The 24,682-nt window shown below is 33.7% G+C and overlaps 1 protein-coding gene across 2 annotated transcripts; it reads left to right on the plus strand.

Annotated features, from left to right (window-relative positions):
* The first annotated feature begins 16,478 nt into the window (after positions 1-16,478).
* Positions 16,479-24,044, plus strand: LOC113741720 (nucleobase-ascorbate transporter 6). 2 transcript variants are annotated; one of them, XM_027269319.2, is made up of 16 exons: positions 16,709-16,727; positions 17,049-17,123; positions 17,216-17,359; positions 18,003-18,100; positions 18,197-18,370; positions 18,826-18,926; positions 19,301-19,376; positions 19,552-19,611; positions 19,699-19,883; positions 20,797-20,893; positions 21,748-21,834; positions 22,778-22,836; positions 22,930-23,021; positions 23,106-23,183; positions 23,279-23,439; positions 23,587-24,044. In XM_027269319.2, exons 3-16 carry the CDS (start codon positions 17,251-17,253, stop codon positions 23,797-23,799), a joined length of 1,590 nt encoding a protein of 529 aa, XP_027125120.2. In that variant the 5' UTR covers positions 16,709-16,727; positions 17,049-17,123; positions 17,216-17,250; the 3' UTR covers positions 23,800-24,044. The 2 variants fall into 2 exon arrangements, with proteins under 2 accessions (XP_027125122.2, XP_027125120.2); XM_027269321.2 differs by lacking the exon at positions 17,049-17,123 and having other exon boundaries at positions 16,479-16,727.
* The last annotated feature ends 638 nt before the right edge of the window (positions 24,045-24,682 follow it).

Consider the following 24,682-nt stretch of genomic DNA (forward strand, 5'->3'; position numbering starts at 1 on the left):
TGTGGGCAATTTTCATGCATGCTAAGTATTGTTATGGAATTCATCCATGTCAAACTCAAATTTGTTCTGCAAGTTTGGGTATTTGGAAAAGGATGCTGGATATAAGACGCCTGGCAGAATTATTTATTTGCTAGAAGCTGAATGATGGAAGCTGTAACTTCTGGTACGATAATTGCTTAGGGTCAGGGGCATTGTACCTCAAGGTTGTTGTACAAAGGGATCTAGATTTTCATAATGTAATGGGTAATGGGGATTGGGATAGGAGTGTGTTGTATCAAATCTTTCCACCGGACATTGTTGATAGAATTTTGGAGACGGATGCCCGGTTAGAAACATTTTGGAAGGCATGTTTTGGGCTCCTTCTCCATCGAGTAGGTTTACCCTATCTTTTGCCTTCCAAGAGACTCGGGATGTAAGGGATTCTTCATTCATGTGTAGCAAGATTTGGTATTCACAAGTGCCATTGAAAGTCTCATTTTTTATGCTATGTTTGATTGAGGAAGATTACCTATGGATGAGGTGTTATCTCAATACCAATTTCATATTCCTTCAAAATGTTTTTGTTGTTTGAATTCCCAGTGTGAGACGCTGAAGCATGTGTTCTTGGAAGGGGACTTGGCTTTGGCGATTTGGAATTTTTTTGGTTCGTCTTGTAGATATTCTGTTCCTGACGAGCATTTATGGGGCCGTTGGCTTGGTGGTGGTTGAAGCCGGCAAAGATAGAACGGCTAAAGTTTATTTTTTGCCTTTTACCAATCTTTATATGCTGGAATTTATAGAAGGCTAGAAATTTAGCTATTTTCCAAGGTGTGAAGGCGGATCCACAGACGGTTTGTCGAGTCATCTTTCAGGACTTAAAGGATGCATATTGGCTTAGGTTTGGTGAGTTGACTTACAGGAGGTTGTGGGTTGGCCGCAATTTCTGCATGTTGTGGAGCAGCTACGTGAGTCGATTTCTATAACTTTGGTTCGTTGGAGGTCTCCTCATTCAGGGTGGTTTAAGCTTAACACTAATGGCTGTGCGAAGTATAATCCAGGGGTTAGTGGAGGTAGGGAGATTGATTGTTGCTTTTTCTACATTCTTTGGTATTGGCACTAACATGCAAGACGAGGCCCGAGCTTTATTGGTAGGGATTAACCTCTGTTGCCAATGGGGAATCATGCACCTAGTGATCGAATCTAATTCGACGATTCTCGTACGGGTCTTGAATGGTCAATATCAATGCCTGTGGTCGATTAGTCGGGAGTTGGACCAGATTTGAGACCTGTCCTCAGGTCTATTTAAGTTTCAACACTGTTTTCGGGAGGCAAATAAGGTTGCAGATGTATTAACGAATGAAGGTTGTCTGCAATCTCAGGCTAGGGTTTGTGCATATGAGCACATAGCTAATTTGCCGAGACTTGTTAGGGGGGAATATGGGTTGGATAAATTAGCATACCCATCTTTTCGACTGCGTCGTCGTTGTACTTGTTAATTTGCTTTTAAATCCTTGTACTCGAGGTAAGGTTTATGTCCTTCTCAGCAACGGCTTGGTTTTGAAATAAAAATATATATATACTTATTTAAAAAAATGTGTTTGTAGCACCATTTAAGTGATTGCACTAATACATAAGCTTGTGTGACTTGTACCCGATGCAAAAATGATTATAAAATAATCCCACATTCTAAAAACACCCAAATGTCTTCATAAATAAACGCTTTAAATGTACCAATATGAGGAGATTTCCATAAACATACCAAAACACATGCTAACATCACTTGTACCCAAAGTTAAAAATAAACTCCACGTCATTTCGCATTCCGAAAATGCCCCTATCCATGCGGTTGAAATTCAAAACTCTTCTTTGACCACAACTCAATTTTATATAATATAAGGACACTAAGTAAATGCTGAAATTATTGGTCATTCAAAACACATTCAAATTTGAATTGTAAGCTTTTTTTTTTTTGACTAAATTTGAATAATAAGTTACAAAACCTTATTGTAATTGAAAAGTCATAATTTCATATAATAAATCTTTAGTCAAAAACCATTCAAACAACTATAAATTTCAGAAAACTTTACCAATTTATTCTCCTTATGCATTTAACATAAAAATCGAATGTTTTATTAAAATACTAGAACATGAAGGATGTACATGGGAAGGTTTTCTCATTGGAATTCAAGTAGTACCACATCTTAATGTACACCATCTTATAAGTCATAGGAATATGCCAGCCATATCTAATACAAGACCTGTAGGTCAGAGCTCAAGTATCCTCTAAACCAACAAGCAAATGAGCTGAAGTAAATTTCAGTCGTCTTTATACATCAAAGAGAAAATCTGTAATCAGATCTTAACAAGCTATTGTAAACAAAATTTCCCAGGAAACCTAAAGTTAACATTACATATTCGCTGCAAACTGCCCTCGTGTAAGCTGCTACTTCATAGTGCAACTCCATGTACGTTCAGCCACAGTTGCCCATTAGTGTCATGCAGCAGAAGGACGAGCATTGAACCAATGCATTCTGGTAAAGAGTTTATCAAAGGCAGTCAAGCCAGGATCCTCCTTGTACTTGTTCCACAATGCTCTGAAATGTAATTTCTTTACGGATATTCATTAGCCACTCGTTAACCAAAGGTATTATCCAATATAAACATATAACATAAAATAATGTAAACCCCAAATGTGGAGATTTCGACTTAATAGAAAGAATATCATGCCTTAACTGTAGCTAGACCAAGTCGGAGGCTCCCGAAATAGTTTCAAAGTTGCATGCATTAGTCAAGGGCGGACCTCTACCGCCGAGTTTTAGAAAGTCTGATACGGCTCCCATAGAAAATTGAAAATTTTTGAAAATGTTGTTAAAAATTTAAGTTTTTGCCCCCCAACCCCGGGGCAAAAATTTAAAATTGTTTTAATGTTATATACTTAGATTTAGATGTATAAATTATAAAATTCGCCCCCTCGGCGTAAACTTCCTAGTTCTGTCCCTGCAATGGCACATCACCTTTAGGCACTTTTTGGCTCTTAGCTAGAAAGAATACGAGCTTCCCTGCAATGGCCAACACACGGGCCGAAATCATTTCAGACCCTGACCATATCAATGCAGAGGGTGTTTTAAACCTTTAACTTTAAGAATGAAATTCAAAATACCCTCCAATAGCATAAACAGTTCACACAGCTCCATCAACAATCATACTGTTTCTGTACCATCCAAAAAGTGAGGTGCCCACAAAGATGTTGAGGAATCTTTGAGCAGGGACACAAAGGAATCTTTCATGCATGACTGAGCATTAAGGGTACAATAAATAGTTTTCTAATTCAGACATAAACAGTAGAGGACAGAAGGAGGAGCACAAACGAGGGAAAGTGAAGTAAGAACTTGGATTGTTACATGAGAGGCAATTAGGCATCAGGCAGAATAAATGATCACCAAAGGCATAAAAGAATGTTTGAAAGAAGAGAAGCCAAGGCAGACAAAATATTGCTATTTTATAGGAAAAAAAAATAGTTGAACAAACATGCAAAAATGCAATAAATCTGGCTACTAAAAAGTAATTTGTGTCTCTGGCCGAAATGTGCAGAATTGTTGATTTTACTCTTCGGTGCAATTGCTGAGATGATTGATGACATAAATCTGCTGCTATTCCGTAAACTTTGCAGTACTGGTAGAGCTCAGTCGATAAGTCTCGTTCAACTTGTATACAAAAGTAACGAAGGTAACAAGTCTTGTGCTTAACTGATTGGTTAATTTTTCATGGGTTTATATTGGGAGTTACATATAGTTGTTCAAGATTAACAATTTGTTCCGTGTGTCATGCACTAATGACCTAATTAACATGCAGGAAAACAAAATTTATTTCTGTTTGGATTCAAGAATTTTTCAAAAACTAGTTTTTCAAATGCTATTAAAATTTTTAAAAAATACTATAAAAAATACTCTTAAAAGTAATCTAAATTTTTTTTAATGGTCAAAAAATATTCTAAAAAATATTCTAAAAACTCTGCTACTCTTAAATATCTCAAAACATTTTCTAAAATATACTATAAAAACTTTGCTACAGTAAAATTTTTCAAAAATATTCCCAAAAATAGCGAAATTAGGGTTGAAAATGTGTGGATACGATGGTGGGTGCAAATCAAATTATTTTTTAAAACGACTGATTAAAAGAAAAAACTCGAATCATTAGATTGTGTTTGATTATTGACTACATTTTTTGTTTGCTCTAATGCCTTCAAAGTGTTTAAGAATATGAAAAATTAGTTGATATATGTTCAGAATTTAAAAGAACCAAAGATATTGGAGGGACACAAAAAAAATTACACAGAAATTAATAATCATGTCCTGCCCATTGTTAGGGACTTAAACTAAAATATGGCTTTAAATTACTTTCTAGAGATATTTGCTAGGTAGACATCCTATGATCAATCTCACATGCTTGCCCACTTTTTCTTTGGTCCACCTCACAAAGATGAAAGAAAGAAATCGAAAATTTTTCTTGATGCGTGAGAAGGAATGAAAGCAACGTCCATGTCCTGTCCATTGTTCTTATCTTCTCATAAGTTGATACTCCTAATTTCAATTAGCTCATAATTATTAGGTTGGTCTATTACATGCACTAATTCTTCCATTCATCAACATCGCATTATTATTGTTTCCCTAATTTGTCCTCTCCTCGTACTAAAAAGTTTGCTCAAACCTCCCCCAGATTGGAAAAAAAATCAAAAAATTGAATAGCTGCAAGACACACACATGCTTACACGTATGTAATTGTATATATATGGGATGGCGTTATCTTTTTTGCAAAAGTTTAAATATTTACTGCTAAGGTGTATGCAACACGCAATTCAAAGAGTGGATGATAATATTAGAATTTTATGACAGTGTCACTAGTTTGTTGTTATCTTTTTATTCTTTTTTAAACTAACTTCAATTTGCACTCCTAAACTTATACTACTTTTTCACTTTACATCCTAAATTTTAATTTTGAATACTTTACATCCTAAATTCTCAATTTTAAACAATTTGTACCCCAAACTTTTCAAATTTATCTCATTTAAATCCAATAAATGACAAAGTTGGCAAAATTAACAAGATAAAGGGCAATATAAATTAATAACAATGTATACTATGGTTTTGTTCTAGTTGTGATCCTTCTATTTCTTTTAACCACTTCGATACATTGTTATTGATTTGTATGGTTCCAGCAAAATTAACGATACAAAGGACAATGCAAATTAATGACAGTATATCATTTTCTTTTAATTGTGATATCTTAGCTCCTTTTGATCACATTTAATACATCGTCATTAATTTGTAGGGTACTTTATATAGTTAATTTTTCTAACATCATCATTGATTGGACTTAAATAGAATAAAATTGAAAGTTTATGGTACAAAGTATTCAAAATTAAAAATTTAGGGTGCGAAGTATCTAAAATTAAAATTTAGTATGCGAAGTGAAAAAGCGATATGAGTTTGGTAATGCGATGTGAAGTTAGTCCTCCTATTTTTTTCTTCCCCCTCTGTTTTACGCAAAATTCAAATAGATTTCCGTGTCATAGTTATTCATGATGTATGTTTTATACTTATTTTAAACCATTGAAGAAAATAGATACAAATCATTATACATATCTTTTCAATCCATTATTCTTCTTTTTTGAGAAATTATTACTTAGGGGTAAGAAAATGAGAGTGGGTCCTGTGTGATATTCATTGATGGCATAAAAAAGAGTGATTTGGTTATCCTTAGTCAATGACCAATCAACCAAAATAGCCATTTTATTGTTAGTTGAATTCTTTAATCAATGACGTTCCTTATAATCAAAGCTTTCGATATTGAGATTTGACGAAAAGTTCATAGCCCATTTTCCGGTTAATTTGTCATAGGTTACCTAATTGCCGCTGTGCTTTTTGCTGTGAAATGGGGACAAAGTTGCTTGCCATAAGCCAAAAAGTATTCTTGTCTGATTAATGTTCAAGTTTGCATATGATGGAAACAGTTTACCTAGTGAAAAGGCATTACTTTGATAATCATTTGGGATCTCTTTCATGGATATGGTTGCTTAGTTTTAATTTTGATATACCAGTCATAACCAACATATCCAATCAAAGTTTCCCATATCTCTTAAAATCAAGAACAAATTTGGTAAATTTTCGTTTAATACTGATTCCTTTGTGTATTCCAACTTCCACATCTTTTTTTTTTTTTTAAATTAAATCCTCACAAAGGTTTTCTACATGAAAACTTACTATAATTTGTTTACAGTTTTAAAGAAATGGAAAAGTTGACTGGACATCTTGCTTTCATGACCATAGAACATGTACCAGAATAATATTACTATTTTACAAAAAAAAAATAATTTGTTTATAGTTTTTAATTCATAAATTTATAGTTTTTAACTTATTATCAATTTATAGATAGTATGTTTCACATAAATTGTTTATAGTTTCTATAACTTAGCCTGGAAAAAGTTTATTATTTAGCTACTATTACTTTAAGGAAATTGTACTTTGGTTGTTCTCCAAATTCAAAAGTTTTGATTATGCCCTTGAAAATGGAAAAAAAAATAAAATTAACTATACCCTCGAAATCAAAAAGGAAAAATTAAAAAAAAAAGAATTCTCGCCTCTTCATCCACGCTGGTTATCAATTGTGGCTGTTTAAAATATTTTTCATATCTATCTGTGTATTTCTTCCCAATTGGTCATTGATTTGCTGTCATCAACCACCTATTGAGATAAATATTATTGTTGCCTTCTTTGGTCATTCTTACCGATGACCCTCTTATCAACCTCATGATCCTAAGTTCTGAGATCGATGAATATCTTGTATCAAGAAATTGATGCCGCAAGGTTAAATTCACAGCTATAATCATGACGAGTTACTTAGGATACGGAAAATCATATACTCAAGACAAGCTTGTCTCTAGATCCACTCCATCAAGAAGATTATATTATTGGCCAGTGCTCTGTTCTATTCTGCTCCTTATCCATGCAATTCATAGAATAGTGATTAGCAACTTTCCAACCCGTATGATTGATCTCTTGCTTCAATCAATTTAGAAAATCGAAACAGGGATAATTTAAGAAATCTCCCCTGGAGTTTTTGACAGTATCGTCAGCATTTCTAGAGTTTTAAAAATGTCATTCGCCTCTCCTATTTTTAAATCTTTTGTAATATGTTAAACCCAATGCAAAATATGTTATTAGAATACTCATTTTAGGAAAGAGAAAACAATTTCTTTCCAACATTGTCCTTTGTTGCATTACTATATTACAACATTGCAAGTATATGAATCAAAACTTAAAAGCAAAGACAAAAAGCGTGGTCGCGCTAACACAAGTTGGTTTAATTGACAACAACGGGTAACTTTCTCATAAAAGATTGTGTGTTTGAATTTTACTATCGATATGAGAGCTGCGTTGGTGGGTGATATGTATTCGAATCCCACTACCAATGTAAGAGTTGTGTGGTGGGTAATCTATAAGAATTTCTATAAGCGAGATCTATGATCTCAAAAGTATGCCTTGACTCGTGGTGGTCATCGGAACCGCACCCACCCAATTTTTTTTTTTTTTTTTTTTTACCAAAAGAAAGGCAAAAAACATGAATATGTAATGATGGGACAAAATATAACAATCAAAACCATAAGTATCATGCCTATTTAAAGTACAAACAAATACTAAAAGTTTATTTAAGATCCCTTTTCAAATAACAAAAGACCTTTTTTAGAATTTATCTATTTGGTGCTCTAAGATCACATTCTAAGTAATAGTCTAAAAGGCCCTATGTTATTTTATTTTTACTTTTTTTAGTAAATAGGACCTACGTGAAACTTTAAAACTTTAATACTAGGCCTACCTTCATTTTTTATATGCCTCGCATTGCTCTTAGGGTACCAAATAAAAGAAATCTTTCCTTTTCTGTAAAATATTTTGAATGAATTTAAGGAAATTTTATAAACTAATTAAAATTTTCATTTTTTTTTTGCCTAGATTGATGGCTTGATGATTAGAAACACATCAATCAAGTTTTCAAATGTCAATGGATTTTAAATTAGTTTATCGTGACCGTTAAGAGATCACAACAAAAGGGCACTTTGGAATGAAATATTCTTTACTCTCCCAAAACTAGTTTCTTAATAATATATTTTCAATTGGATTGATAATGTTATAAAACTTTGAAACTAAAGGTGCATTTGATAAAATTAAAATCTGAAATATGAAATCTAAATATGTTAAATTACTGAATTGTTCAATACTAAATTTAATATATTCGAGTATATATTATATTAAGTATTAAGTAAATAACTTATCACTTATTTTTTGAAATATGCTTTGTTTAAAAAATTTAGTATTATTTAATTAATTTAGATTTTTTTTTGTTATCAAGCGTGTGTCTGAACATGTTAATATTTGGAGATTGGACAGCTTTCTCAAGTTTATGTTTCAGCTTTCCATGCATACTTTTCTTCATTTCCACTGTTAAAGGAACATGTAAAATGGTATCACAAGAATCCTTGCCCCCCGTTCGTAGATTAACACTAGTAATAGAGCATGTGAAGAGTAATGGACTTGAAATTGAAAATGGAATAAACAGAAAGGGAGAAACGAAAATGTTGATGACATGTAGGAATTCGAACTAGAAAATTGGATATGATTAACGTCTGGAAGATGAATATGATGAAGCCAGAAATTTACCCTCAAGGAATCAATAGGCTTCCAAGGTTATTCAACTATAGTCCACCTTACTAAAGTCGTTTATATGAGTTGGCCACCATCAGAACGCTTAATTACTTGCTAAATTGTAGGTTAAGGGATTAAATCAAACTCTCTAACTTACAAGTTAGAGGACTTGTAGGAATTCGATTTAGAAATTGGAGATGATTAATCGTCCGGAAGATGAACATGGTGAAGCCCGAAATTTACACTTAAAAGAGTCAATAGCCCTCCTAAATTAGTCAACTATTAAGCCCATCTCAATAAAAATCGTTTTGATGAGTTAATAATCATAATCTTGTTAGGCTATAGGTTAGGGGACCAAATCAAACTCCCCAGCTTGTGGTTAATCTTGAGGATCTTTAGATGCACTTTTCTAGTCTAGAGGTAGTTTAATTCCGTTTATATGTTGTGTAAAAATGGATTAGCAAATATTATGTCGACATTATAGATATACATACATGTATACGTACATAACCTCAATCAAAATGGCTTGCATACGTGAAATTGAATGTGAATTATGGTCCCATGTCATTCTCAATTTTGAATTGGAATGGCAATGGTGCTGGGGTGGGGCGAGGGCCTGTTGCCTAAACATCCACCCACCCTTCCCCTGTCCCACCCTTGCCTTGCCCAAAAAAAGTTTATAATTAATTAAAATATATATAATTAGTAAAAAAAATGTAATTAATAATTTAGTACTAATGTATAATTAGTAAAAGATATATAATTAATAAAAAGTGTAAAATAAAATAAATGTATAATTAGTAAAAAGTATAATTAGTAATTTAGTATAAATGTATTAGTATAATTAATAATATTAAATATGTTATATATGTAATCATAATATATATATATATATATATATATATATATATATATATATATATATATATATATATTAAAGCAGGCATAGGGAGAGGGATGGAGCGGGGGTATACTCCGCCATCCTCCGCCCTGATTTTTTACCCTCATCTCAATTGTCATCCCTAATTTTGAAGCCCAACAACCTTCATCAAGACAAAGCTCAAAAAAGAGCCCTCAATCAACCTCAAAAACTGGGCAAGAAAAACATTTAACATCCTGTATTCCATCAAAACCTCGTTTAGCAAGAATTCATTCCCCAGTTTGCCCTAAAATTTGTCTTGTCAACCTCCAAAAGTGCTTCTACCAACCAACCTGTACAAGCTTGGTACGTTATTGACAGCCAAAAACCAAAACAATACATTTACCATAAGCAGTAGGTGTCATGGACCATCCACAACAAATGCCGAGGTATCTGTCCTATATCCTATTCACCAAGGCTCTTGGGTCTTGGCCCACTTGGTATAAAACGTCTTAATGTCCCCCATACCCAGTTGATGCGAAGATTAATATGTTCATTCTACAATTTACAGAGTACTTTACTACTTTTGGTTCCTAAGTCCCAACATATTCAATTTGTACTTTCTAAATTCTTTTCCTAAATTAAGCACTGAAAATTATCCAGTACAAAACCCTCGATTCATTTTGAATTTGCACAAGGTTTTAATTTTTCTCAACCATTCGGAACAATGTAGCAAATCCACCACCCACAGTAAGAAAAGGTCACGTGACACCGTACTTTTTTTCGAACATATTTCCAGTTGCTTTTTGTTTTGATAAAAAGAAAATTTTATCAACGAGATTGGTGGAAATTTGTATTAATTGCATATTAAATTATACTAGAAATAACGTATTTTCAATCTAACGAATACAGTGATCTGAAAATTATGAATAAATATGAAGAGTACAAGAAATTTCAAAAAGTCTTCTAATAAAATTTAATCGCTGCAGCTGCTTTCTTGTGCTAGAATTATTCTAATGTGCTTATTGATATGATAATCAGAAACACCCTTTTTAGGCTGCTAAAAGTATTGTACTGTGCTGATGAATTTGACACCGCCGAAAGGGAGTGCTGATCCCTTTCATCTTTTTGTGAGATGATTGTTCAACGAATTAAGTTCACTCCCAAGTTTTTTGCATTGCCATAATAGGGTTGTTCACATCTGCGAACTTTATTCCTCAGCCAAATTGCATAAATTTGATGAGCCAATTTGTTGATCCGTATTCGAATTCGCTCAAGCGGATATCACGGAACATCCACTTTTAGCGGATTGAATCAATTGAATATCCAAATTGCTATGATCTTTTATTGTTTCGCATTTCTTTGGTTAAAAGTCTATAAAGTGTAATCAATAAAGACGATAATATAAAATGATTAATCTTTCTTACACTGATATAAATTCAACTTTTGCGCATGTATTATAAATCTAAGAGTAAATCCTACATACACTGACAATATATACATTGTCACTATTTGATGCACGACACATATGTAAAATTTGAATTTCAAATTCAAATTAACATTATGATGAGTGCATATATGATTTACTCGTTATAAAAGCGTTAGATCATCTTATGACCTCTGCTTATGTGTTGTATTTAAGGCGTAAAGATGGCAATAACTTATTTTTTAAAGGAGCTTGAAACGCTTATAAGGGTATCACAAAGGGTACGTGCCCAGCAATTCAGTCCTACAAATAATATGTGATTGATTTATTGTGTATTTGTACTGATATAGGGGAATTGTTAGTCTAAATCAATTAACATTTGTATTTTTAATGAATATGTTTAAAAACTTAACACCATTTTTTAAAAAAAACGAAAGCTATAATTCTAAGAGAATATAAACATAATACATGATGAATAAGAGATAAAAAAAAAAGTTAAATTTCAAAATTTGTTCAAGAAATTACAAAATTAACAAAAAAAAATACTATGTAGATCGGATTGTTGTGATTCGTATGCAATCTACATAACCTTCTGATCTGCGTATTATCCGATAAATCGAATACTCGCTAAAATAGATCGAACATAAATTGGATCGACGAAATGAAAGATAGGGTAGAAAAATATAATGATGTCTAGTAAAGGACTTTGCCTTTTTCAAAGCCGGTAATAAATTGTGGTTTCATTGAAAGATTATTTTTTTAAAAATCTACAAGTGTGGTTTATGTGCAAAAATTTGAAAAACCAAAGTCTATTTTCACAAGCATGTGATGATTTAACTTTCATAGTAATATTTTGACTAATATGTACAATGTCAATGAAAAACCTTTCGTACGTTAGAAAATATGGGTGCGTGTCAAACTATCACACAATTTTCATTGAAAGTTTAGGTTGTGTTTGGATTGCATTTTCCGTGATTTTTCATGGAAAAATTACTGTAGCAATTTGATGTATGTGAGAAAAAAAGGTAATAGGGAAATGTGATCATGGAAAACGACGCAATTTTGTTTGGATTGCATTTTCCGTGATTTTTCATGGAAAAATTACTGTAGCAATTTGATGTATGTGAGAAAAAAAGGTAATAGGGAAATGTGATCATGGAAAACGACGCAATTTTGTTTGGATTGCATTTTCCGTGATTTTTCATGGAAAAATTACTGTAGCGATTTGATGTAAGTGAGGAAAAAAGGTAATAGGGAAATGTATTCACGGAAGACGATGCAATTTTTGGACGGAAGCCGGCAATCCAAACAAGGCCTTAAATTCTCGTTTTATACATGACCAATGCACTTTTGGCTAAAATCATGCAAATAAATATTTATATTAATGGTGTAGAAAAGATTAATTCAAAAATATTTTTAGCTTCACATTAAATTACCAAGAGCCCGTTACAGTTTTTGTAGGATATGCAATTATATTTGTAGTGCAAAAGCATATCAATATCAATTATCATATATTAAAAATTAATCCATTAGTAATTACATATCAATATTAATCATCATAGATTACAAATTAATGCATTAGTAATAATTAGTCAGCTACAGTCCAGTCTCAGTTACGTGGCTAGTGAGACCAAAATCCAGCTAATTCTCAATTATATATGAGTCATATCCAAGACTATACAAAAAAGTTAATTGTCGCATGCCGAACGGATTGATGCAAATGCATAATCTTCGGTTCTTCACCGACCAACATGCATTTGTCATTGTGCAGCTGTCAAGCAGCCGATGCTGCTCACCAAAATGACAAAACACAAGCAACCAGAGTTACCAAACAAGAGTGGAGAAATGAAACTGTGACTAAATCAGGCCGCACAAAGGATAAGAAAAGATTAAATTATACCTTGATTTTTTTTTCAAAAATAATTTCAGCTTGAGAAGGTGGAATTTATGAAATAGGGACGAAAAAGAGGGATTTGAATAAAAAAAATCCCCTAGTTTTTCAAAAGCTATAAAAATTTTTAAAAAATACTTTAAAAGGTAATCTAAAAAGTAGTCTAATTTTTTTTAATATTAAAAAAATATCCCAAATTATACTCTAAAAATTCTGTTATAGTAAAATTTTTCAAAAACACACCAAAAAACAGTTAATCCAATTCTTGAAACTTCAACCTTAGGCCTTGTTTGGCAGACAAGTTTTTTGTCAAGTTCGTTTGTTACAAGTTTTTTAAAAACTTTATCTACAGTAACCTCAAAAAACTTTTCAAAAATTTTAAACTATACACTTCAAAATATTAAAAAAAAAACACACTTTAAAAATTTTTTAAAAAACTTCTACAGTAAGTTACAGTAAAATTTTAGACAAACACCTAAAAAGCTCACTTGTCAAACGGGACCTTAGTATTTCTTGTAACCGCTCTTTCAAATTTTAGAAGTTGCAGTAACGTCTAATTGCTATTTGAATTTCAGAAATGCCCTTGTTTCATAGATGGAGCCCTCATTTCTACCAGAGTAATTAGAAGACTTGAATTTAGCATAATTTCCACGGGGCAAGAGCCTATTTGAATTAAGCGTTTGGGGAATTTTTTGAACTTGTAAACATAACATTTTAAATTTGAAAAAAAGATTATTATGTACCATACATCTAGTCCTCCAAGTGTGAAAAAAGTCTTTTTCACTAATGATATAAGACAAATTGATCCAATTTTAAAACACGTTAGTGAAAGCTAGTGTATCTATGCACCAAGAGAAACAAGAATAAAAACTTCGAAGAACCTTCCATGAAGTGTAAACGTAAACGAGAAATAAAAATAATTAATTTTTTATACATTGACAGTATATACACTTTCATCATTAGATACATGATATATAATCTAAATTTAAATTTTACATACATGTCATGTATTTAATCGTAATAATATATATACTATTAATATATATATATATAAGGCTAATTGAAATAAAAATACTAACAAAAAATGTTCAAAAAGAAACGCACAAAGCACAACAACTCCAGTGTTGTACAAGAGAATGCCTAAGATTAGAGAATTGCGGTGCGGTGGGAAAGCTTCTGCGGTGCAAGGCTGCATCTTAAAAAGTATGAGGGGATAAGTGACTGCCGTGTCGGTGTCCTTTGTTTGCGTTCCCAAATAGTCCACTCTTTTGGACATCCCGAGATTCTGTTTTGAAGAGGGAGAATTAATGATAGAATCAAAGGGTCAACATTACCTATTTCTTTTAATAATTCATTTGGCTGAATTTTGCCTCACACCTTTTATTGGATGTAGCAATTAACAACCCTTTTCCTGTCAGGTATAATTATTGCATCAACAACCACATCTTCCGATGATAATATGGTAGAATTTTGTTTACGATAATATGATAGGATTTGTAACAATAAGAGTAGTAGTAGTAAGGCTAGTGATAATATCTTAGCACTTTTTAGTGATCCTTGTTTAGAAAGCTATTTTTTTTCCAAAAAAAAAAAATTTACGTTTTTCGTGAACAGATTTTTCAATTATTTTTTTATCTTACATATGTCAAATTTTTATATTATTTTTTTTAAATTTTAGAAAATAACAACCCATACGAGGCTTTTATACTTAAGTCATGTATCTTTTATATAAAAAAAGGGTTATAGATTGGTGCCTTTTTAAAAAAAAATCAAATCAGGTAAAGCCAGGCTTATTTGACGAAGTTCATATCAAATTGAGCTTACTTGGCTCCTTTGGAGTAATACTTTTGAAAATTATTTCTAACAAAGTACATATTTGAGAAGATGATTGGGAATATAAAAAAAAGTGATTAAAAATATGCTTGTGATATAAGGAAAAAATATTTCAAATAATTCCAGTATGTAGGATGAAAAGACAATTAGAAAATGAATTTTTAAGTTTCAGAAGCATATTTCAAACCAAACAGAGTGTAAAGTACAAAATTTGAAATTTTTGACATTCTTGGATAACATATTATTAGACATTAATGATATGATATCAATAATTAATTTGGTAATAGTTATCAATTTTGCTATCATGCAAGAGTAGTGATTGAATTCTTACGAGACAAAAGCATATGCTATTGTGTTTGGATTGCATTTTCCGTCATTTTTCATGAAAAAATTACTGTAGCGATTTGATATATGTGAGGAAAAAAGGTGATAGGGAAATGTGATCACGAAAAACGACAATATTTTCCGACGAAAACAAGCAATCCAAGCATGGCCTAAACTTTTATACCATTCTATAATCTTTATCACCAAATATATCAAAAAAGAAATGAAATTATTACTATCATATATCCAAAACACTCAACACTTCACTAGAAACTAAAATAAATGTTGTGTATTCATTAAAAAAAAAACTTTTTTTTTAATGAAATCTAGGTGCATCGCACTAATCCCTATTCAAGGGAGCCTTTCAGGCTTCAGCAGTGAAGTCTACATCCAGGAACTGTCGTTTCGGTGCCCAATTCCAACTTTTATGACCACTACGGCGTCGTATATCTCGTACCAGCTCAGCAAGTAAAATAGAGTACATAAAATATGCCCCTGGCTGTAGCAGTTAATTTGTTCTAATCAATTAGCACATATACGTGTCAGAAGCTGCACATTGGTTGGATAGTGATTGCAGATGGGGAAACAAACAAATATTCTTAACATCAAATAAGACATTGAAAAATGTTGATTAAAGAGCTGAGGAGATTCCTCAAGTAATTTTGTTTCAAAAATTTTGCCTATACCAGACCAGATTGGACAGGTAATTATTTGAAATAATTACTGGAACACTTTTTGTGATATGATATATGTAAAAAAAAAAAAAGTGATTGAGAGGATAAAACAATGTATTGAAAATTCTGTTTATAATACAAGTAAATAATTTTTAACCAAATACACTTGATAGTGCTGCGTATGTATTAGCTAAGAGGTGATGACTCTTTTAAAAAATTCGTTAAGAGGTAAAATTTCCGTACTTTGTTTGGACTGCATTTCTAATGAATGTTATCAGAAAAATAAAGCTATAAACACATTTCAAAAGTGCATATTTCAAATAAAGAGGGTAACAGAAAATGTGTTCATATAATCCTATTTTAAAAGAACTTTTATGGGAAAAAAAGTAGGTTAAGAGTATATAATTTTTTTCTATTTTGTGCCCTGCATAAAAAATATGAAAATAGAGAGGTGGCTCACTACAAATTCTTTTACCTATATTTTACCGTTATAAATTTAAATTTTGAAGATAAAATAACGCTTGCTTACATACTTATTATGTGCATAACCAATTTTTTTTTTTTTTTTTTGGAAAAATTGCTTTTCAAATCAAAATGGAGCCATAGATTATTATTTTCTTTGGGCAGGACGTGTGGGGCAGAGCTAAAGAGGGAGGACAAAACAAAACTTGTCCCAAATTCTCTATCTTTTATGATTTTATCTTCAAATTTTGCTCACACATCTCCATACTCTTCTTTCTCTCGACTCCTTTTTCTTGCCTTTTGCAAAGCAAGGCAGATCCATTTTCTATACTGTACAAAGTAGCGGCATAAAGTTTTCTTTCTCATCCGCTTTTTCTCCTGCTCTCTCTCTCTCTCCCTCTCTCTCTCTCTCTCTCTTACCCTTTTGCTCTGACGAGCTTTTCTCTCTCTCTCTCTCTCTCTCTCTCTCTCTCTTTTCTTTCTGTGGGGTCTGTCATTGATATATTGACTTTAAAGCACCTCCTCCTTTGATTAAGCTTGCTGCTTAGCCTACTAGTGTTACCACTACTGAAACCAGCCTCAGGTAGTTTCTGGGCTTTTATCCATGTTCTTGAATTAATTGTTTTGGGGTAGTAGAGTAGAGTATTTCTTTTCTTGCAATTATTGCTATAGTTTGTTAGTCTTTCTCTCTGCTTCACACACTCATTTCTCGCTCTGTCCTGCTGTTACCATTTCATTTTCTTGGCCGTCTTTTTGGGGTTTTTGCCTTTGCTCTTTTTCCCCATTTTTATTTTTCTTTTACAGTTTGGTATTAAAGTAAGGGGAGGAGTGGGGTGGTACCACATGTGAGTTGTTGCTTTTTGTACCAATCTTGTCACTTGTCTCAGTTATTGAGCTTTTTTAGGGTACTGTCCGAAATCTTCAGTCTCTTCTCTTCTTCATCAATCTTCAAGCTTTCTTCAGTCTTTTTGCCTTCTGGGTACTCTCAAAATTTGAGTCTTTCTTACTTCTTTTTTCTTCATCTTTTCTTGGTTTTTTTTAAACTGATTTCTGATCTGGGATTTTTTGCAGATTTGGAGTTTTTTCAGTACTGAAGTGAGAAAGTAATGGCAGGAGCTCCAGCTCCAGCACCGAAGGCAGATGTGCCACCACCACATCCACCCAAGGAGCAGCTTCCCAATGTTTATTTCTGCATTACCAGTCCTCCTCCTTGGCGTGAGTGTTTAGTCTTATATCAAACAGCTTTTTCTTGCAATCTGCTGCTGGTATATTCTCTCTAGTTTTGATCGTAGACTTTGTTGATTGGGTTAGGTAGAAAAATTTGGTAGATTCTTTAAGCCTATTTGTAATATTCTTGTTGCGATATTACTGTTGTACTTTGGGTGCGCGCTGGTACCTGTTTATTCAAGGTAGATATGCTTGCTGATTCTTCTGAACCCACCCACTTTCTTTTATTCTCTTAACTCAAGTTGTACTACTGTTCTGTATTTTTCTGACTTATTTTTTTGAAAGTCAGTTCTTTTATGAAGTAAAAATTGTAATTGAAACTTGAAAGACACTATATTCATGGGCACTTAACGATGGTGATAATTGCAAATTATCTGGGTCGTTTTTATGTTTGAAATTACTTCTTCTTGTTCTTCTTCCTTTTTTTTTGAAAGACCATTTAAGTTAGAATCTGCATAGACCATTTAACGAGTCACTGTTGTAGTTTCCAAATATTGGCTTCGGAGTGCCCTCTATTGGCTTCTTAAGTTTGTGGCTAGTAATGAATATTTCACAAATTCAGCAATCATGTATGTGTTTGTTTGTTTTTGGATGGAGAATTTCCTTTGACATTTGATATATTGTGGTGCAGCTGAAGCTATACTTCTTGGGTTTCAACATTATTTAGTGATGCTTGGAACAACAGTTATTATTCCCACTGCTCTGGTTCCGCAAATGGGAGGAGGAAACGTGAGACTTCAGTGTGAAGAATTTATATTTTTCCCTACAGTTTGTGTAATCTAAAGGTGCGCTCTAGGTTTGAATGATATAATTGTCTTGCCTCAGGAGGAGAAAGCAAAGGTTATTCAGACTGTACTCTTTGTTGCTGGCTTGAACACACTATTGCAAACTACATTTGGTACAAGATTACCTGCTGTCATTGGAGGATCATATACTTTTGTTGCACCAACAATTTCCATTATCCTTTCTGGTCGATGGAGTGATCCAGATCCTGTATCGGTTGGTGATTTAATGCTTATCATATTGCACTTTTGTCTTTTCCGGTGGCATGGTAGGATTTTGTGGTCTAGTGAAAGCACAAATATGGTCCAATCAAATCTAGTGAGTTTTGCACGTCTACATTTTCCTTTTTCTTTTTTTTTTTTTCTTTTTAAAAATCCTAAATTTGATTCACTGGGGCAAATAATTAATAACAAATTTTTTTTTTTTTAAAAGGAGAGTAGATCAAAACAAAGACCTGTGCTAACATGATTCCTCTGTTGACATAATTCGCATTGCAAGTGATGATCAATCACATAACCTTGTTCTTATGTATCATGTTTCCATACCAATTCAGTAATTTATTTGCATGTATATGTCATAATCAATTTCCTTTCACCTTATAAAAGATTTGGATGCTGCAATGATCTCCTTTGATATCTTATCTAATGCTTGTTTTGATTGCCCACATCCAGAGATTCAAAAAGGTAATGCGGGCCACTCAGGGTGCACTTATTGTAGCTTCAACACTTCAGATAGTTTTAGGCTTCAGTGGTCTCTGGCGCAATGTTGTCAGGTTGGTAATACATATCCTATATGGTGCATCGTATGTTTGCAATGCTGAGTTGGACTGAATACTTATTTCATTACTGGCTTGAAAAGATAGTATTTATTTGCAGAAGACCTCATGGGCTTGTAAATCTAATGTTTGACTTCTCCATTTGTTTTAAAACCAACCTGGTTTATATGCTCGATGCTCATTGGTATGATTAACAGCCGAGTTTCGGACTTCCTGACTAAGTTATTGCTTTCAGCTGTTTTATGCCAAGTCATGGAATTGTAGTTAGTGATACATTAATATGTCTGGTATAGGATGTTTTGATGAATCCTGTATGTATTTGGGTGTTAGGGTTGTTGTTTAACACTTCTGTTTTCTCTGTGTTTCATCAGGTTTCTGAGTCCACTTTCAGTTGTTCCTTTGGTCGCTCTTGTTGGTTTTGGGTTGTATGAGTTTGGTTTCCCTGGGGTATGTGAAAATCTGTACTGCCATAAAGATGGGCGGATTCCTTTTTCTTGTACTTCATAAGTATACGACTAAATCAGTCTGTAAATCTATCATTCTGAATATGTTTCCATGTGGTTTCTTGTATCCATTTCCATTCTTCGTTTCCACTGGATCTAAGTCTGTGCCTTGCTTTCAGGTCGCTAAATGTGTTGAAATTGGGCTGCCAATGCTGATCCTTTTAGTTCTCTTCTCCCAGGTAATAGATACTGATTGTTGCACATTGTTGCATCTATTCTGTAGCTATACCTATCTAATTTATGATTGCCTTTGCTGGTTATTGTAGTATTTGGGCGATCTGATTAAACCAGCGAAGAAAATATTTGATCGCTTTGCTGTTGTATTCACGGTGGCAATTGTATGGATATATGCTCACCTACTAACAGTGGGTGGGGCCTACAATGGTAAGGCACCAAAAACCCAGACAAGCTGCCGGACTGATCGTGCTGGACTCATTGATGCTGCTCCATGGTAAGTTTAATAGTGCTGAAGAAGTCGTCCTATCTGACTTGGAAGTTTTATTAGATGACTACAAGCATTATAAGTCTCTAGTTAGGATTAGTGATATTGTTTGGGTTAGGAAACCTGCTAATAGAGTAGCTCATGCTTTGGCCCAGCAAGCCAGGTCCTCTGATACCCCAAAGCTTTGGTCAGCTATGCCTGATTGTATATCAGCACTTCTGTTGGATGAGTTCAATCATGAATGAAAGTATTTGATCGTTCTATCGAAAAAAGTGGTTTACTGTTCTACTGACTTATGAATTGGAGGTGCTTACATATAAACATGATCGAAGTACTGATGATTTGCTTTTGGGACTTTTGCATGGATGTTTGAACCGTATGGCAACTTGAGCTATGCTTTGCCTAAACTAGGTCAATGTAAAAACTTGACTACCATCACATCTTTTGTGCATTATAGCTTGACTGTTTAGAGATTAATCTTGCCATGATCTTATCTTCACCTTATGAATTTTGCTGATGGAAGCAAATGTCGCTTTGAATTTAGCAGTAACATATGTTTCATGAACTCTTATACATCAATGTAGGAAAGCCAAAAGAAAAAAGGCTAAATAGATGAAATCATTTTTCAGGTTTTTGTGGTTTCTGGTACCTTGATCATTCATAATGAGAGATTCCATTTTTATCTTAAATTATCATTATCAGCTTACTGAACTTCAGGTGGACATGAATTGAGGCCAAAAAAATTCTTTGCAGCAGTTCTAAGAAATGCTAAGAAATGACTAAAGGCAATTAGATAAAGCCCTTTCATGTTTATCTCAAGTTATTTGGGGTATATTAGCTAAACTACTTGGTGAATTTTAGGATTTTGCTTTGTGTTGCCTGAGGACATGCAATCTCAAGTGTTATATTCATATCCCTGCAGGATAAGAGTTCCTTACCCTTTCCAATGGGGAGCGCCTTCATTTGATGCTGGGGAAGCCTTTGCAATGATGATGGCTTCATTTGTGGCTCTCGTAGAGGTATGTTTCAATAACTAAACTCTGAATTCCATGATTAGTGAGCTTTGACTGCATTTTTCTCTGTCAATATTTGATGTTGATTTTTTTAATGTTTAATGTTACCTTATCGAGTAAGTTGGAATTGGAGTACCTTGTTGTTAGTGTTGCCTTCCGCCCGCGGGTTTTGCTTAATCTGAAAGTGGTTAAGCAGGTTGTGTACAGGGGTCTGTCTGAGAATGTGATCATTCTGCTCGTGCTTAGTGTATATGAATCTAGTGTTTAGTTGCAAAAGTTCCTATAGCCATTGTAAGAGTGAAAAATCTACTGAATGAACTTGTGTTTCTCATTAAGTTTTGGTTTTTTAGTGGTTTTGGATTTTCCTTTTCATTTGCTGAAAGGTAAACACTATTTGAGCTTATAATTGTAAATTTTCTACCTTGGCAATCCCTCATTTTATTGCTATTGCGGGAATTCATTGTGCTATTATTTAGTCTCTCATATATTTTTTTTCAGTGTTTCTTGCTGCTGATTACATCTCCCCATGATGATATCTAGTTCTATTTTTAAAGTCTTCCCCCTTCCTATTATTGCTCTTCACCATACATAGTTAAGTAAATTCATTTAACGGGGAAACTGGATGTTTGCCCTTTAATCTGGATATATAATTAAAATTAGCTTCTGTAACTTCCTCAGCATGGTTAGTTGTACAAGTTTTTTTTTTAAAAAAAAAGTATTACCCCAAAAAATGGCAAAATTCTCACATTAGAATGAAGTGTAATGATGTGTCCATGACCCTATCTCTGGAGCTAAATTTGCACAGCGCCCCTGAATTGAAGCTCTTATATTTACCTTTTTTTTGCCTGATGATTCTGCAGTCTACTGGTGCATTTATTGCAGTATCTAGGTATGCGAGTGCAACGTATATGCCACCATCCATTCTCAGCAGGGGTGTAGGTTGGCAGGTAAAGTAGCTACTTGATTTTCCTCTTATTTGCAATGTAAACCAGATAATACAAATGGTTGTTTTTCCGTAAACTTTTATCAATCATGATATCCAGGTGAGCTCTAATATGATCAAATTTATAAGTGCCTTTCCAAGCTCTGTGTTGGGTAGCCTGCTTGGTAAGAACTGCAATTGTGCAACTGCTCGTAGCTCAACCAAGTTACCCATTGAAGAGAAAAAAAAAAAGGAAAGCAAAAGATAATAAATATGAACGGAAGAAAGAAAGAGTGAAGCCTAGAATATGTAAAGTTTGACTTGGAAGTTTAGGATCTTCACACACAGCCCCATGTTGAAATTCCATGTTCATCAACTTTCTTGTAGCTTAGTGCCAGCAGTAGTTCAGATCACAACTGCAGTAGGCAGATAAGAAAATCTGTATAATTTTGTTGGACAAAACAAACTTCTGCTGTAGGTAATGAGATTTACTTGAGTGCTACTTAATTAGGCTGAAGGAAAGTTCATTGTATGACATCTTCTCCAGTTTTCTGAGATCTGTATTGTAAGCATCCTGAAATGGTCTACATTGTGATTGTGTGTTACCATCTGAAACTATATGACAAAAGCTGTATAGTGCCTCTGAAATTTTTAAGACTTAAAAGAGGTATCAGAAAGCATGAAGCATCTTATGGATGTGCAATCTGGCAACACATGATTTTTTGCTGAAATTTTACGTCACTACCTGGTGTCTCTGCCTTGCTGTCATTGTCTTGTGAGCTAAAAGGAGAAGAAAAAGGGATAAGAGAGAGATTACTCTTATTTTGATTTTTAAGAAAAACTCTTAGAAGTATGACAGCTGATCATGGTCATGTTCCTTCTCATTTAGATTTCCTTCTGGATGTCTAAATTGTTCTTTTTCGGGTTTAATATTCATTGTTTTGCCAACATGATTTCTTCAATTGCAGGGAATTGGCATCCTATTGTCTGGATTGTTTGGCACTGGAAATGGATCTTCTGTCTCTGTGTAAGCAGTGTTCATTTCTGATTAGTTGTCTGCAGCAATATTTGATCTGAGCAAATTCCTTGTTGATGCAACTGGCTTATTTGGCTTATTCAGTGAGAATGCTGGCTTATTAGCATTGACTCGTGTTGGAAGTCGAAGAGTGGTTCAGATCTCTGCTGGATTCATGATTTTCTTTTCTATTTTAGGTGGGTATATTTACATCTGAATTTGCAGTCTAGTTTGCCCCTTTTTGAATACATTTTTGTAACTAAATTAGAATGACTTTGCAGGAAAATTTGGAGCAGTCTTTGCTTCAATTCCGGCACCAATTTTTGCTGCTTTGTACTGCGTTTTCTTTGCTTATGTGGGTATGTCTTTACTAACCCGGAAAGCTGGATTACATTGTTAAACTCTCATTGATAAATAAATTTGTCATTGGTTTTTGTTCACAATGTATTTCCAGGTGCGGGAGGTTTGAGTTTCCTTCAGTTCTGCAACCTGAACACCTTCCGAACCAAGTTCATACTAGGCTTCTCAATCTTCTTAGGCCTGTCTATTCCCCAGTACTTCAATGAGTACACAGCTATCCAAGGATATGGTCCAGTCCACGTCAAAGGAAGATGGGTACATAGTTTACGTTGTCTACTGAATGTCTTTAAAATCTTTTTTGAAATCCTTTTGTGCTTTTTTTTTTTGTGAAATGTTTGAAAAATTATAGTCAAAATGTGAGACTTACTAAGAAAGAAGTTATGCTTCTTGCCTACTCTGCAGTTTAATGACATAGTAAATGTCCCTTTCTCATCGGAAGCCTTTGTGGCGGGGCTGGTGGCTTATTTCCTGGATAACACACTCCAGAAGAAGGATGCTCGGAAAGACAGAGGTAAGCACTTTTGGGACAAGTTCAAATCCTACAAAACAGACCAAAGAACGGATGAATTCTATGGACTTCCTTTCGGTATAAATAAATATTTCCCATCTGTGTGAGCTATGCATCGTCCTGTTGAAGATTTCATCCATGACTAAATCTTTGATCCCTCATTGGCTCTGTGAAGTGGCTGCTCTGCAACACAATTGGTCTTCAACTCGTGTATCTTTTTTACATGCTAAAGGAGTATAAATAGTCTGACCATCTAAAGCTTAAAGCATTTGTTTGTTAGTTTTCTTTCTGTAAATCTAATTTCATGACAACATGGACTTGAAATATTGGTTAATCAGCTTTTCTGCTATCATCTTTTGGTTCATCTTCCCCAGCTCTCAGTTTCTGGGTAACATATTCTGATTGTTGAAGGCCTAAAATCTCGTACCGGAGAACCCTGTTCCTTGCATATGTAGCTTCGTTAGACATCATATCCTTGGATTATGTTTTTGTTGATCAGTTCTCGAACTGGTTTACGGCAGAACCCTAGATGGCTTAAGGATCCAGGATTCTCCAAACTTAATATAAGATTAGAAATCTATAAGACAGGATGCAGAGCCTGCACTCTAGGAGCTGGTTGCTCTGCTTTTACGTGCTGCCGGAAATTGAACCAAAAGGGCGTTTTTCTCGTAAAAAAGATTTTGAGAGTCCATACACGGGTAAAATGTTTTCAATATACTCTTTTCTAGCCTTCCTGGCTTCTGGTTAGGAAATTTTTTTTTACACTCTTTATTTTTTTTAATATATAAGTGGGAGACTTCAAATCCGGAATTTTTTACTTAAACTATCTCTTCCACGTAAGGGAATTGCCAAATTGAAATTGAACTATTTGGAAGTTCTTGGATACTATGAGGGCCTGGCTTGCCTGAAAAAATAGATTCTATAAGGGTCCTTTTTGCTTTGAATATTGAAGTTGAAGTCTAAAAGAGCCTCTCCCATACCAACCACAGC

This window comes from Coffea arabica, chromosome 4e (genome assembly GCF_036785885.1).
Source record: "Coffea arabica cultivar ET-39 chromosome 4e, Coffea Arabica ET-39 HiFi, whole genome shotgun sequence".
NCBI classification, from domain to species: Eukaryota; Viridiplantae; Streptophyta; class Magnoliopsida; order Gentianales; family Rubiaceae; genus Coffea; species Coffea arabica.